The 13283-nt window shown below is 42.0% G+C and overlaps 1 protein-coding gene across 1 annotated transcript; it reads right to left on the reverse strand.

The window, feature by feature from the left end:
- Window positions 1-8969: 8969 nt before the first annotated feature.
- On the reverse strand, window positions 8970-12591 carry MRPL44 (mitochondrial ribosomal protein L44). Its single transcript, XM_064666498.1, has 4 exons — window positions 12398-12591; window positions 11622-12090; window positions 10525-10703; window positions 8970-9307 (listed from the first exon to the last, which is right to left on the reverse strand). The coding sequence occupies exons 1-4, from the start codon at window positions 12574-12576 to the stop codon at window positions 9136-9138; spliced, it is 999 nt and encodes a 332-aa protein (XP_064522568.1). The 5' UTR covers window positions 12577-12591; the 3' UTR covers window positions 8970-9135.
- Window positions 12592-13283: the final 692 nt, after the last annotated feature.

Consider the following 13283-nt stretch of genomic DNA (forward strand, 5'->3'; position numbering starts at 1 on the left):
TTTTATTAGTATGACATATACCTGATTCATTTTGAGTAATGTGGTGTAGGAAATGATTTTCAGCCACCACCAGTGTTGGTTTATCATTATTCTCTAAGACTCTGTAGTTGAACAATCCTTTATAAACTGTACCACAAATCATAGAAGTTTTGGTAAAATGATTGTTTCCTGCATCCTTTCATAGGAACATGCCAGAGGAGAGTGGAACCCTTTAAACTGAAAAGGGAGTATATTCCTATTTGATCCTATAGCAGCAGTAGAAAACAATTATAAGCCATATCATATTTTACATTTGCTGGAACTTCCCAGGGGAATGTTAGCAATACACAAGACAGCCCAGAGCCTATGGGTAGAAGAGAGAAATTGTGGAACCGATATGAAGAAAACAAGGATACAAAAACCTCAGCTTTAGGGGACAAAGAGGAGAAAGACAGACCTTGATGGTGGAAAGACAGTTCAACTCTAACTTTCAGTTCTAATTTAGAAGATGGAGAGACAGAATCTAAACAGACATCTAAACCACCAAGAGCTTCTGTAGTGTTTGGCTACATAAAGTACTGAACTAGGAAATGCTCTCCCAGCAGTTTGAACAGGAACAACTTAATTTTCCCATTAAAGCTTAAAAACATAAATTATTTCTTGACCTACAAATAAGATTTGTATTTAAAGCCCAATGTATTTTCAAGTTCAGTTCTTCAGTACCTTTTCCACTTGATGCTAAGCATTTCCTGCCTGTTTTCTGTAAAACTCCCATGGGAATAAAGAGAGGCCTTTGTTCCTTTCCACTAGTCATTCTAAATTATTGATTAGCCAGTCTAATTTGTGGAAACCACTATTGGCTAATGCTGTCTTAGAACTGCTTTAGATTGGGCAAAAAGGATTACAGGGAATTTGACGAATATCTTGACAAATAGCGAGGGAAACAACGTTAAAAGAACAATATCTTAAAGTGATGGAGATGGACATTAAATAGAGAAACTTGGGAAAATAGAGCTTTTTAGATATCAGACATTCTAACAGAAGAATACAGAAGATAATCTATGTAATGTGGATATAGAAAAGTTAAGTTTTCCAGTCACTCTGACAGAAAATGTTTTAGAAGACGACTACAAAAAGAAACCTGGTTCTATGAACTTTAGTGTAATCTTTTTCATTGCTGTAATTTAAAATCTGAGACATTGTCACCAAGATTTTTTCCAATAATCCTTGAGAATTTCTCTTGTTCAAAGAGCAGAGAGAAGGGCTTTATGACTGGTAGCACTAGCAGGTTAAAAGTTAAAGCACCAACAAGATGTACAAAACCCAAAAAGACCTCCCCCCCGAGAATGTAGCACAGGCCAGTGCAGTTGCAGTGCATAGATATGGATAATCCCTGGTAGCTGCAAATATCCTCTTAGGGGAAGTTTTCTGCAGGAGAAGCCTAATCTCAATCCATACATGGGAAAAATACAGCTAAAACTAGTAACGTTTTAGCACTTTCTCCATGTCATTTACTTCCAACTGTTGTTTAGAATAACTAGTTTGACAGGAAAAATGAATCCCCAGACATTCACTCCTCTTGTACCTTCTGCTGTACAGCAAGAGCACCTGCAGTTTCTTGCCTTGATCTGTTTTCAACATTGCGAGCCATAGTTGTAGTTACAAACAGCTTTAAAAAAAAAAAATCAAGGTTTCTTTCAAGAATGCATTCTTTGGTGAAGTGGCAATGATGGACACATCCCTTTGAAACAAGGTGTGGGAATTTCAGCTGAGAATGCAGATCTTGAAAGCATTTGTCAAATAGAAAAACTCTTCCTTAAGCAAGAGATAAAAAAAAGAAATGCTTATCAGCATGTGACTTAACCAAAAGGACTTTACATGAAAAAGAAGCCTTTTTCATGACACGATAGGAGTATTGAATATTTACTAGCTACATGCTTAAATAAATTAAACCCAACAACAAAACCCCCAGAAACATTTAAAGAATTAAGGCATGTTATGCACAGTAATATTCCACTTACTGTGTTTAGGCGATGGGAAAAGAGTAAGTGTTCAGAACATTATTGCAGCCTGAACTAGAACAAAACCTTGTTTTGGTTTGTAGACAAGGGGTTAATAGAAGAGAATGAATAAATACTCTGAAATAGCATAGTGAATGAAAAATTTGGGATAATGGGTACTCAGAGCATAAAGAGAAGTGTTTTACTGACATGAACACAGGAATTTTAGAAATACACCCCCTGATGTGCAAGAGATTTTAAAACAAATTAAAAAAAAAATTGAAAACAACAAGGTCCTCTAGACTACCATGGATGAGAAAAATTGACAGGGAAAAGGAATTTGACAGTTAATAGATTATCACAAATATGGAAACAAAAGTACTACAGAAGCTTTTAGGGAAACACAGCATTTTTTACAAATTAGGACTCCTAATGAAGTCTCTTGTAATTACTAGAATTGTAACACTGTTACTAAAACTTTTTTAGGGCTCTCCAAGTCTACTTTGACTTCCCTAAATTATCAAGATCCACTTTGTGAGTACACAGAGGGTTTACATCCTGCTCCTCCTTGTGTGTGGTTGTTTCAGACCTCAGTGTTTTACTACTTAAGGCCCAGCTTTCTAACTTTTCAGGTTCGACCTATTCATAGCCAGCTTACAAATTCTGCTCTGATGGCAGAACTATCCTTCAGGTTCTTGTCCCCTCCCTGCAGGTCCCTCTGTGCCCACAGATAAGTGCCCAACTGAAGTGTCACATGTGCAGGCAGGAGATAGAGGAGCTGTGCCCGGCCATGCCCATCAGCTGCAGGCTGCCCTGTTCCCCTCACAGTTTTGCTGATTCAGAGACAGGATTAGGAGTGTTATCATTCAAAATGAAAACAATTTAAGTAAAGTAACAAGGGAGAAAGGTTTCATTAATGAAAATTTTCCATTGTTACTGAACTAGACATTTGCCAGGGTAAACTCTTGTTTAACACTCCCATTCTTTCCTTCATGGATAGAGATCACTGTTCAAACCCACCTGCCAAATGGTTTAATTCTTCCTATATATCCTCATTATACACTGAGTACTCAACAGTCAATGAATGTTCAGATTACTCTCTGCAATCCCAGTTTTGCTCTGAAGTCTGTTTTGTTTCTTTGCTAGAGCCCCTCAGCACTGCCAGGCAATGCCCACATGTGCCCTCAGCCCCCTCGACAGCCAGTACATGAAATCCAAATAACCGTTTGTCACAGTGAACTCTTTGGAATGTCATCTTCATGTTAAAAGGATGTATCATTATGCTTCAAAAATGGAAATTATCTTGAAGCAGAAAAAGTATTCCTTGCAGGTTTCAAAACTCATTCATATGGTAAGAGTCAGGTAACTCAGTGGTGGGTACTGTCACTTGCAACAAATCCCTTCTGCAATAGGGGGAATTTTTCTCTAAAGGAAGATTTTGAAACTTATTCCAAATTTTATCAAACTTTTTTGTTGTTATTATTGTTATCATCTGACCCCTGAAGTTTTTGGTTACTAGGAAATTATGAGTACAGTACTGTAATCAAGAAAAAAATGTTCATATTTGTTATTTTTAAATAGCCTGGTTTTGTCTCTCACGAGGTAATGAGATCAACCAAATTCAATCTGATCCATGATCATCTCCTAAACACTTGATCTTACAGCCAAGCTTGCAGTGGGCAGTTGAAATAACCAATTAGGAACTAACAAGTTCAACAAGAAACCTGGAAAGAAATAAACCATGAAATAAATGAGCTAATTCTGAAACCTGTGAATAATTAACAGTTTGCTACTGGTCTAGATTTCCATGACCTTCAGCAGCCTGCCTGCTGGCTGTGCAGCACACAGCCTGAAGCAAGGAAATCCTCAAAAAGCTCACTTGGACATCATGCCTGCAGTCACAGGACACCGAGTGTCAGTGCAGATTCCCAGCCCCTGGGAGAAAAATATGCAATGCCGTGGGTCTTGAAGTGAAACTGTGTGAGTATGTGCATCTAGGGTCATCCTAAAGTAATCAAAGTAGCAAATAATAAATTACCATGAGGGGATCTGCTAAATGCCAGTATGAATGTCATCTTTTCTTTTTTTTTCTTCTCCAAGTGTTGTCTCATTGCCTGGTGGATACAGGTTGTTGAAAACTGCCTGATTAAAAACATGCTGAAATAGCATCACGTGATATTTGAGACAGAAATGAAATATTTAACATAAGTTTCTACTGCAAAAGAAACATAAAAGCAAAACTTAACTGTACTCTGATATTCTAAACAGAAAATGACAGGGAAATCACTCCAATTTAAACCCGTCAGTTCCCTAGTGATGAAAGCCCAATCAAATTATAAAAGGAGCTCTACCAAGCTCATTGTCACAGTCATTACTTGATGTAGAAGGTCTGTGAAATGGAATAAGAACCCTTCAGACACACACTTTTAGATTAGGCAACCATATTTTTCCCGAGGGACTATAAAAAAATATTTTGTAAACATTTTCAGTTTCCATCACTTGAAATTAAAGAGAATAATTTACATTAACATTCAACTAGCACTCAGCTAATGAAGCCATTTTCTCTCTGGACTCTTTTCCTCCTTAAACATTCTGTGATGTTGCAATTATTTTCACAAATTGTTTTGTTAGGTCTATTGAAATAACCACTAAAGTAACTGGATTTCTTTATTGGACCAAGCCAGAACCTTTAAACAAATCCTTGTCCTCTGGTGGTTGGAATGCTTCCCCTGGTTAATCCTGCTCTTACATGACTAACTCCCTGTCACTTCCTCAGTTCATTGGTATTTTATTAATTATGTAGGACAGCCTCTGTGAAGAAGACAATCTGCAAAAACAGATTCCAGAATGCTGTCTTTGAAATCCCATTACTCTGAATTTCCTCTCAAAGGTTTAGGTCTAATGTAGGGCAGTAGTGCTCCACCAGTGTGCTTCCTTCAGCCTTGAGGAACACACACTGATTTTTTAATTCAACCTGGCTTAATTGTTTGATTTGGAAATATCCCCTGCATTGCCTCAGAGATATCCCTCACAAAAGCAGATACCCCACAAGACTGCTCTCTCAGTGTGGCACTGGGTCTGTTATCACTCACCATCTACTACAGAAATACTGGCATCACTCTCTAGAAATGGTCAAATAAGCAAGTGCAGAACATTTTAAATCTTCCAAGCTTAGAAACTTCAGAAATGATCCCCTGTATCGGTCAAAAGTATTTATTTTCTCACTTCAATAAGGTTGAAAAACTGCCAGTGGCATTTTTCCCCCATCTCTCCCCCCCTCCAAGTGCAAGTACAGAAAGCCACAAATACACTGGCATTGAGAAACTGAAGATTGGGTTCAATACTGATCTAAATAGGTGGGAATCATGAAACTATGGAATCTGTTACCAGAAGCAAAGGACTACAGCTGACTATTGTCTCTATACTGAAATAACTTGCATTAAACAGTGTTGTTTCTTTGAAGATGGATATCAAAACATGTTTTCAGAACTTTTTTTTCTTGTAAGTTGCATGTTTTTAAGATTTAGAAATGCTACATAAATATTGGCCAAGTCACTTAAATGACTGTTGAAAATACCACTTGTAATAGACACATCCACCTACTGATGTGATTCATTTTGGTTTCCTATGTCAAGTACCAAAATTGAGTACTTTAAACCAAAATCATACCTTCAGGACAAAGAGTACTAAACTAAAAAGGTCAAGTAATGATTCATCTAAAAATGTTACTCAAGTTACAAAAACAAATGTTTTTGTAATGGTCTGATTTATATAACCATCCCAGGCTAATTAATTAATTAAACACAGGACTGCAGAGCTATTAAGATGCCCTATAAAGAGGAGTGTGTTCAAGCATGCTCAAAACTTGAAGAAATTTTAATCTCATTGGAAATAAATGCAAAATTCCCCAAATGTCAATAAAATCTAGATTTCTTCTGATAAAGAACATTAGTATAAGAAAAAGTGAGCACAACTGGCAACAAATAGTTCCAGAGGTAGGGCATAAATTTTAATTTCCATATCAGAAAAGTGAGGTTCTGTAATTGTCCCCAGCTGGAGCAACAGGAGCAAAAGATGTAGTGCATCTAAAACAGAGCTTAACCTCTTTAGGAAAAGGATCACACCACACAGCTGTGATAGTGATGGATTGTTTGATGATCCAGGATGTCCCTGACAGTCAAACAATACCTGCACTGTAGCAATTCAGGTAAGATGTTTGAACATAAACCTGGAAGTCCGAGAGCACAGTCACCAGCAGAGCTGCCACAGACTGGCAGAAATATTACACTTATTACACAAAAATAGAAAGGTATGATAACGTTTACCTTCTCCCTAGAGCCACCCTTTTCCAGGGTGGAAAAGGACTGCCCCAGTTTTCAGGAGCACCACAAAGAGCTGCATTGCGGTGTGCCCGTGATTTAAGGATCCCTGACAGCCCTGAGTGCTCTGATTGTGTCACACAGATCAGCTGTTTGCACTGTGCAGCCTCACACTGGGACAGTGGCTATTTACTGACCAACTGGTGAGCATTAGATCTTCAGTTTCTCAGGCAAACTGAAATGGGAAACATGGAAAACGAGCCATGAGATCAGTGGAATCAACCTGAGAAGATAAAAACAATCTTGTAGAGGGGTGTTTGCATCTCCACACTAAATGCAACTCTCAATATTGAACTTCAGAGCTCTGATGTAAGAAAAACCAAATAGTTTAGAGCCTCTTTAAAGTTTACCACAGCACTCAGTAAAGTTAAGGACAAGGAAAAGTAGGGCTCTTCTAATGTTTCTGTACCTGCACCATCCCTCTCCCCCTGCCCTGCAAAACACAATGACAACACGGCTTTTGATGTTTCGAATTCTTCATAAAGCACTTTTCAGGCAACAAAACTGTCATGGATTTTCATGAACAATGTTTCTGAGCTGCCATTTCCTCCAGACTTTGTAGATACTGATTTCTGTAAATCTAAACAATCTTTTAACACCACTTAGATATTGTTTATGGCTACTGATTCAAAAAACAAGGAAAAATGTTGTTAATCTGAAGTGTGTAAATTATTCCACCACTACAACTGTAAACCCTGAAATATATGCTTAAGTACCAGAAGTCAAAGCACAGGTATCATATAAAATGTTTTTTTGACCTTTGGAAGCTTGAAAATAGGACACGTTTTGTTATAAAAACTCATTTTTCACTCACACCTCTATAAAAACCCAGTCCTTTCTTTCCATGTCCCCAAACTGTCTTTCCATTTGAGCTCAATACATTTCATACATGTGCCACACAGTAAACTGATTCATCTTGCATTACTCAGCTTTTTTCAGCACAGTATTCAGTAATCCTCTTCTCCTATGACTTAGGCCCATATTCCAAACTATAAAGCCACAGTAAGCAGATCTTAAATTAAACTGCCAGAAATTTGCTTTTTTCTCTATCTCAAAATACATAAATATGTATATAAAAAAAGAGTAGGTAAATCAAATTTTGGCTGTAAAAAGCCCACCTTCACTACTGTCCTTTTAAAATAGGTAAAGAGAAATAACCTCATCCTGAAACTAAAAATAGCATGAGTCATTTTACCATCTTTTTCAAATTTTGCTATTATTCCCCCGGAACAGACTGACCTTATTGCCTTTGCTTATGTAAGCAGTAATAGATTACCTGGCTGGAATTTTTCACTTAAGCGATTTTACGCACATTTTATGCTCCACTGATCTTTCTGCTCTCTTTTTTTTGTTGTCCAGCTTTCACACCAGTGATCCCCCAGCCCAGAACGCAGCAGGAAGCTTTTGCTGCTCTCCAGCCACATCAGCGTTTCGTACAGGGGTAAGATGCAGGTCACAGGGAGTCTGGAGACACTCCTGGATCACAGACAGACCCTTCTTTTGCTTGGATACACCGATAACTCTGTTTGCATCGGGCAGAGTCAGCGCTCACTGTCACGGCAGGGCCGGGAGGGAACGAGCCACAGACCTGCTCAGCAGCCACAGCTCAGCCAGGACCTCTGGCTGCCACGTGTCCTTCACTGATTCCATCAAGTGATGGGTGTTGGACAGCAACATCAAACCTGGATGAATTGCCATCTGCCTTTTTCCACCCCCAACAGTGAAAGCACATTTACCTGGTGTCTTCTTCTGCTCACAATGGGATAAAACAGGAAACACTTCCTGAACCACTGTCCTACATCCAGCTTCCTCCTTTCAGGGCTCAGTCCCAGCTTGTAATAGACTCTTCCACATTTTTTAAGAAAATCATTTCAAAAGAGCCACAGTCCTCACATATCTGTAGCCCTCTGGTAGACATGCTCGGTTTCTATGGCATTTTACAGGAATATCATGCAGGTACCTGAGTTATTCCTAAGTGTCCTTCCATTTATTTGGAGTTATATTAAAATAGCTACAGATAGTGCAAACAAAACACTGATTTCACTAAATCCAGTACTTCAGTCATGATCACTTAAATTAAAGTACATGGACTAAACAGAAGTAACAAAAAGAGAAAAAAAAAGAGAAAATAAGAAAAACCTTATTTTATAGCCTATCACGAAATCATGTTCCCCAATATCTGTGGGTCAGGCCTTCATGATCCTTATTTTCACTTCTTTCTAGTTTTGCAATAGAGACACTTTTACAAATTTTAGAAACCTTTCGTGCTCTAACAATGTGCATGACAAACAAAATTTGCATGCAAGCAGTAAGACCTCAAAAGTTTGGATCACCACCAGTGTCAGTATCATCATCACATTTCATGTTTTCACAAGGTTAAGGACAAATGAGTCCAGATTCAATCCAAAGATTGTTAATTCAACTCCTCTTATTAACAATCCTCTCTAAACAATCTCCAAGGAAGCATTCATGACACCTGTTTCTATACAGGTTTTGTCACACATCATTAAATATCACTAAAAAGGTGATATATATAAAAACTCAGCCAAAAGGCAAAAGTTCATATTAAGGGTATTGCTTTATGTTTAGAAAAACGAGAAAATATTAAACATTGTGCAAAACAAAAAGACTTTATTCATTTTAATACCGTACTTGACTTGAAAGTTTCAAGCACTGAAGACCAGAAAAACCAACTGAATTTTGCTTTTCTAAATACACCTATACTCAGCATGGAAACCTTTAATTCTTACGAGAAACCAGAAATGTCTTTTAGCCTTCTAGTTGCTGCTGATTGCCTTTTCAGCTGCCAGTCCTTGTTTGGGTTTCGAGTAGTCCCAAGGTCTCCTGTTCTCTGTGTACCCGTAGAGCTTCCGCAGGGCCACCCGCGCAGCTTCTTCCTCTGCAGCGAGCAGAGTCTCCCCAGGGCCTTCAGCTAAAATCTTCTTATCACTTGGGGAAAAGAAAATAAAATTACAAACATTTTCGTCATGAAATCATCAGCGCTGCCGCGTACCATGAAGAAAAAGACTGTTTTTTTCTCCAGTGTTCTGGGAATACTGAAGATAATTTCTATATACACACAATTTAAACATTCCTGTTGGTCTTTCCTGCAAAGATAAGTGATTGTACATTCAACAATGGAAACTCAGGTCAGAAATGTGTCCATTTCTTGGAATAACACCACTCTGTTCATTTACATTTCTAGCATATCACTGATTCTTTACAGCATTCAATTTGTTAACCCCGTTAAAAATATGCAAATTCATTACTCTGGTTTGCTTAAACAGGAACTGAAATGCCTTTGTCTTGTCTCCTCCCCTGGTAAGGAAGCATTTTCAAACTGCTTCAGAGAAGGACTGATAGCAAAACTCTCTCTGTTATGAAGCACGTGCTCAGCTCCGTTTAATCAACACCTGTGGGCACTGAATAGGAGCAGTTTGTGAAGGGACACCAGGGATCCCAGAAGAAAAATAATCCAAGTTCCTTTCTTTTCTATAAGATAAATCTTAGAAGGCATATAAACCAAAGCATGATAAATCAGAATAAGTTAAGGCAACCTTCCCACGTGTTTATCTGCAGCTCATTTAGCAGAGCAGCAGTGATGTGGGTTTTGTCCTGCCCCAGAGAAGTGATGTCACCCTGGGGCAAGAGACCAGGACAAGGGCTGATCGCACCTGACACAAATGCACCAGGGACAACTGGCACTTCCTAAGTCTTCCCTGGACACAGATACTCCTCTTGCCTAGTTTTCAGTGCCTGTGATTTGAAAGTTAAAAACCTTCTCTGGAATATAAAATGAGACTCTCTTCAATCCCACCTCCCTTGGTGACCCTACCCTTCCCAAAGCCCTGGATATGTGATCCCTCCACAGCCATGCAGTTATGATGTTCACAAAGTTCCCGTGACAGGTCACCCAGAACACACACCCAGGCTCTCTGGTGCACCCCATTTAGCCTCTGAAGCTCTTTAGTCAGAGACTGTCTAAGCATCACTACTGAGCTATGGCCAACACTCAAATGGTTGATTTTATACAGAAGTCACTGCAAGGTTTCTTTTCTGTAACAACTTGACCAAAAAACATATGAGTAGGAAAGTAAAAAATCATCTTCCCTCCTCCCCTCTCCCCCAATTAAATCCATGTCATTTTAAATTAATATTGTACTAACCAGTACAACCCAACAAAGTACACTGGCAGAACTGTGCTGACTCCCAGCTGTCTGGTAATTCTTGGTTCTGGAGCAGAGATATTCCTCTTGGTCAGTTCTTCCACCAGTAAGCCCATAGGATTTACAACTTCCCAGATCTCAAACAGGTCTTTTCCGATCAGCTGGGGAATTAAGAAGTCCTAAACAAGAATATTTAGATATTACAATTAATGGCTTGAGCTTCAGGTGTCTCCTAACGAAAATACAGTGTGAAGAGGCATTAATAGAGTTGACAATAAACTGTGAAATGAACGAGGCAGCTGCCTCAGCGCCCCATCCCAGCACAGCAGAGCTGATACACTGGGCAGCTCCGGTTCTGGTTTAGCCACTGACAGATGTGTGTTCAGGGCAAAGTGAACCTCCAGACCCAGGGAAGGGACAGCACCAACCTGAGAGAGGACCTGTGACAACGCCTGTGCACAGACATGTGTTCAGCAACAGGCTGGGGCTAAGCAAGAACTTGAGTTCTGCACGGAGGCTGAAGGGAACAGGCAAACCCTTAGGACTTCAACCTGTTTGGATTATTCTCTTGCTTGTAAACTCCTACTTGCTCTTAAAGAGACCTCCCTATGATTTTAACAAACATTTCTCCACTGCAAAACTAAAAATAAGTTAAAAGCATGACTGAAATTACAATAGCTACTAAAACTACTTTGTTACACTGAATTCAACACTTTTGTATGAAATATGTTTAGGTGCTCACACTCCTACATGCAAAACCTACAAACTCAGTCCCTGTTTATATAATTTTTTTTTAATTTATGATATATGTGATCTCACATGGAATAATTTCATTATCTGATAGTATACTGCATGGAATATAATGCTTTCCCTTAGCAAGTGTCAGCAAATACTAACATCACCATTATAAACCAGAAATGTATGATTTTATGTACTTGATCAGCTTCTCAATGAAAAAAACCCCAAAACCCCAAAACCCCACCTGACCACTGCCACCAACCAACAGATCTCATTATTAAATTGTCTTGTTACAGGTACTGTCAAACTCCTGGGGATGTCCCCGGATCGAGGTACAAAACAAAGTTTACTGGACCTACCCGGACAAAGATGCCCGTTCTCTCTGACCCGCTGCTTTCCAGCAGGGCTCCTATCACCGCGAGGAACGTCCTCTGCAGCACCTGTGGGGGGGCTGGAAAGTCCCTGCAAAGCGTCAGGTCTTGGATAGCCAGGTTTTTAGCCACGTACGAGACAAGTTCCTGACCGGTAAGAAAATTAACAAGCGCTTCTACGCCCTTGGCAGGTAAATGTGGGTAGGCGCCCTCAAAGCACTGTGTCAGGTAAGCGCGGGCGAAGCGCAGCCCCTGCTCCGCAAGTCTGGTGTTATCCTGGAGGCTGAGGGCAACCGTGTCCTTGTCCACGCCGAGCTCCCGGCGCCTCGCCTCCTCGCTCTCGATGTAACAGGAATTGATAAACGCCGTCTTGAGAAGGTCCAGAGAGAAGTTCTCCTGCAGGCGGTGGCTGAAGGCCTGGATCTCGGCGTGGTAATCCCAGTTGGGCTGCTCGGACCTGCGGGAAGGACACGGGCTCAGGGACAGAGCGAGTTACCCGCGAGCAGCACCGCGCCCTTGGGTTGCTCGACAGGAAACAAAAAACTGTGCCTGAGCACCAAACCCAGTATTTAAATCCGCATCCTGTTGGTTCCGCATCACCCCCTGCCTGCCACGTTCAACCGGGGCTACGCCGACCTGCGGAGCCAAACCCATCCCGCTCCAAAGCGGGACCAGACGGTGTCTAAACGTTTTGATTTTCCCGATTTCTGGGGCCGCTGTTGCATCCCTTCCCCAAGCCCCGCCCTGCCCCGCACGGCCCTCACCGCCGCTGCGGCGGCGCCTGCAGCCGCTGCATCTCCAGGTACGCTCGGAGCCATCGCTTCTTCTCGGGGGGCGGCCCGGAGCCGAACGCGGCGCCGAGCGCGGTGCCCAGCGCGCCCCGCCCGGGCCCGGCCGGGGGCAGGAGCGGCCGCGCCACCCGCAGGAGCAGCCGGGCAGCCATGGCGGGTGTGGGCAGGGACGGGCAGGGACGGGCAGGGACCGCCCCGGGACCGCCCCGCTGGTTCCGGGAGGAAGCGCTCCCGGCCGGGGCAGCGGAACCGGCCCCGGGCACCGCCGGGGAGAGCAGCGGGGACGGGAGCGGGGCAGTGCAACGCCGGGGGTCCCCTCTTGGGCCCTCAGGGCGTTTCGGGGCGGGACCGTCAGGCCGGGCTGCCGCCGGCCCTCGGCAGGAGAGCCCTGGGAGGGCGGAGCGGCGGCGCGGGGGGACCGAAGGGCCCGGAGCGGGTCCCGGGGTGACCGAGGAGCTCCGGGCGGGTCCCGGGGTGACCGAGGAGCTCCGGGCAGGTCCCGGGGCAGCGGCGCTTCCCGAACGTGCCCCACGGGCGGCCCCTCGGGGGAGGCGTTCCTGAAATCTCGTCGCGTTCCATTCCCACGTGCAAGACAAAGTCCGGTTTTGTGCCCTTAGAAGAAGCTTTATTTTTAAGTATCGCCTGTACAATTCTTTGTACAATCTCTCAACCCTCATTTGCACCATCAGAGTTCATACAGTACACCTTCAGCATAAAGGTCATGGTATAAAACTCATGAAAATACAGAAATAGTGCAAAGCAGGCCTGGCCCTTCGTACTGTCTTTCACTAAAAGACAAAGGCACACGCTTCAACATTCATGGTAAGAAAACATGCACAGCAAACACCCCAAATTAGCC

Source organism: Pseudopipra pipra, chromosome 10 (assembly GCF_036250125.1).
Source record: "Pseudopipra pipra isolate bDixPip1 chromosome 10, bDixPip1.hap1, whole genome shotgun sequence".
NCBI lineage: Eukaryota > Metazoa > Chordata > Aves > Passeriformes > Pipridae > Pseudopipra > Pseudopipra pipra.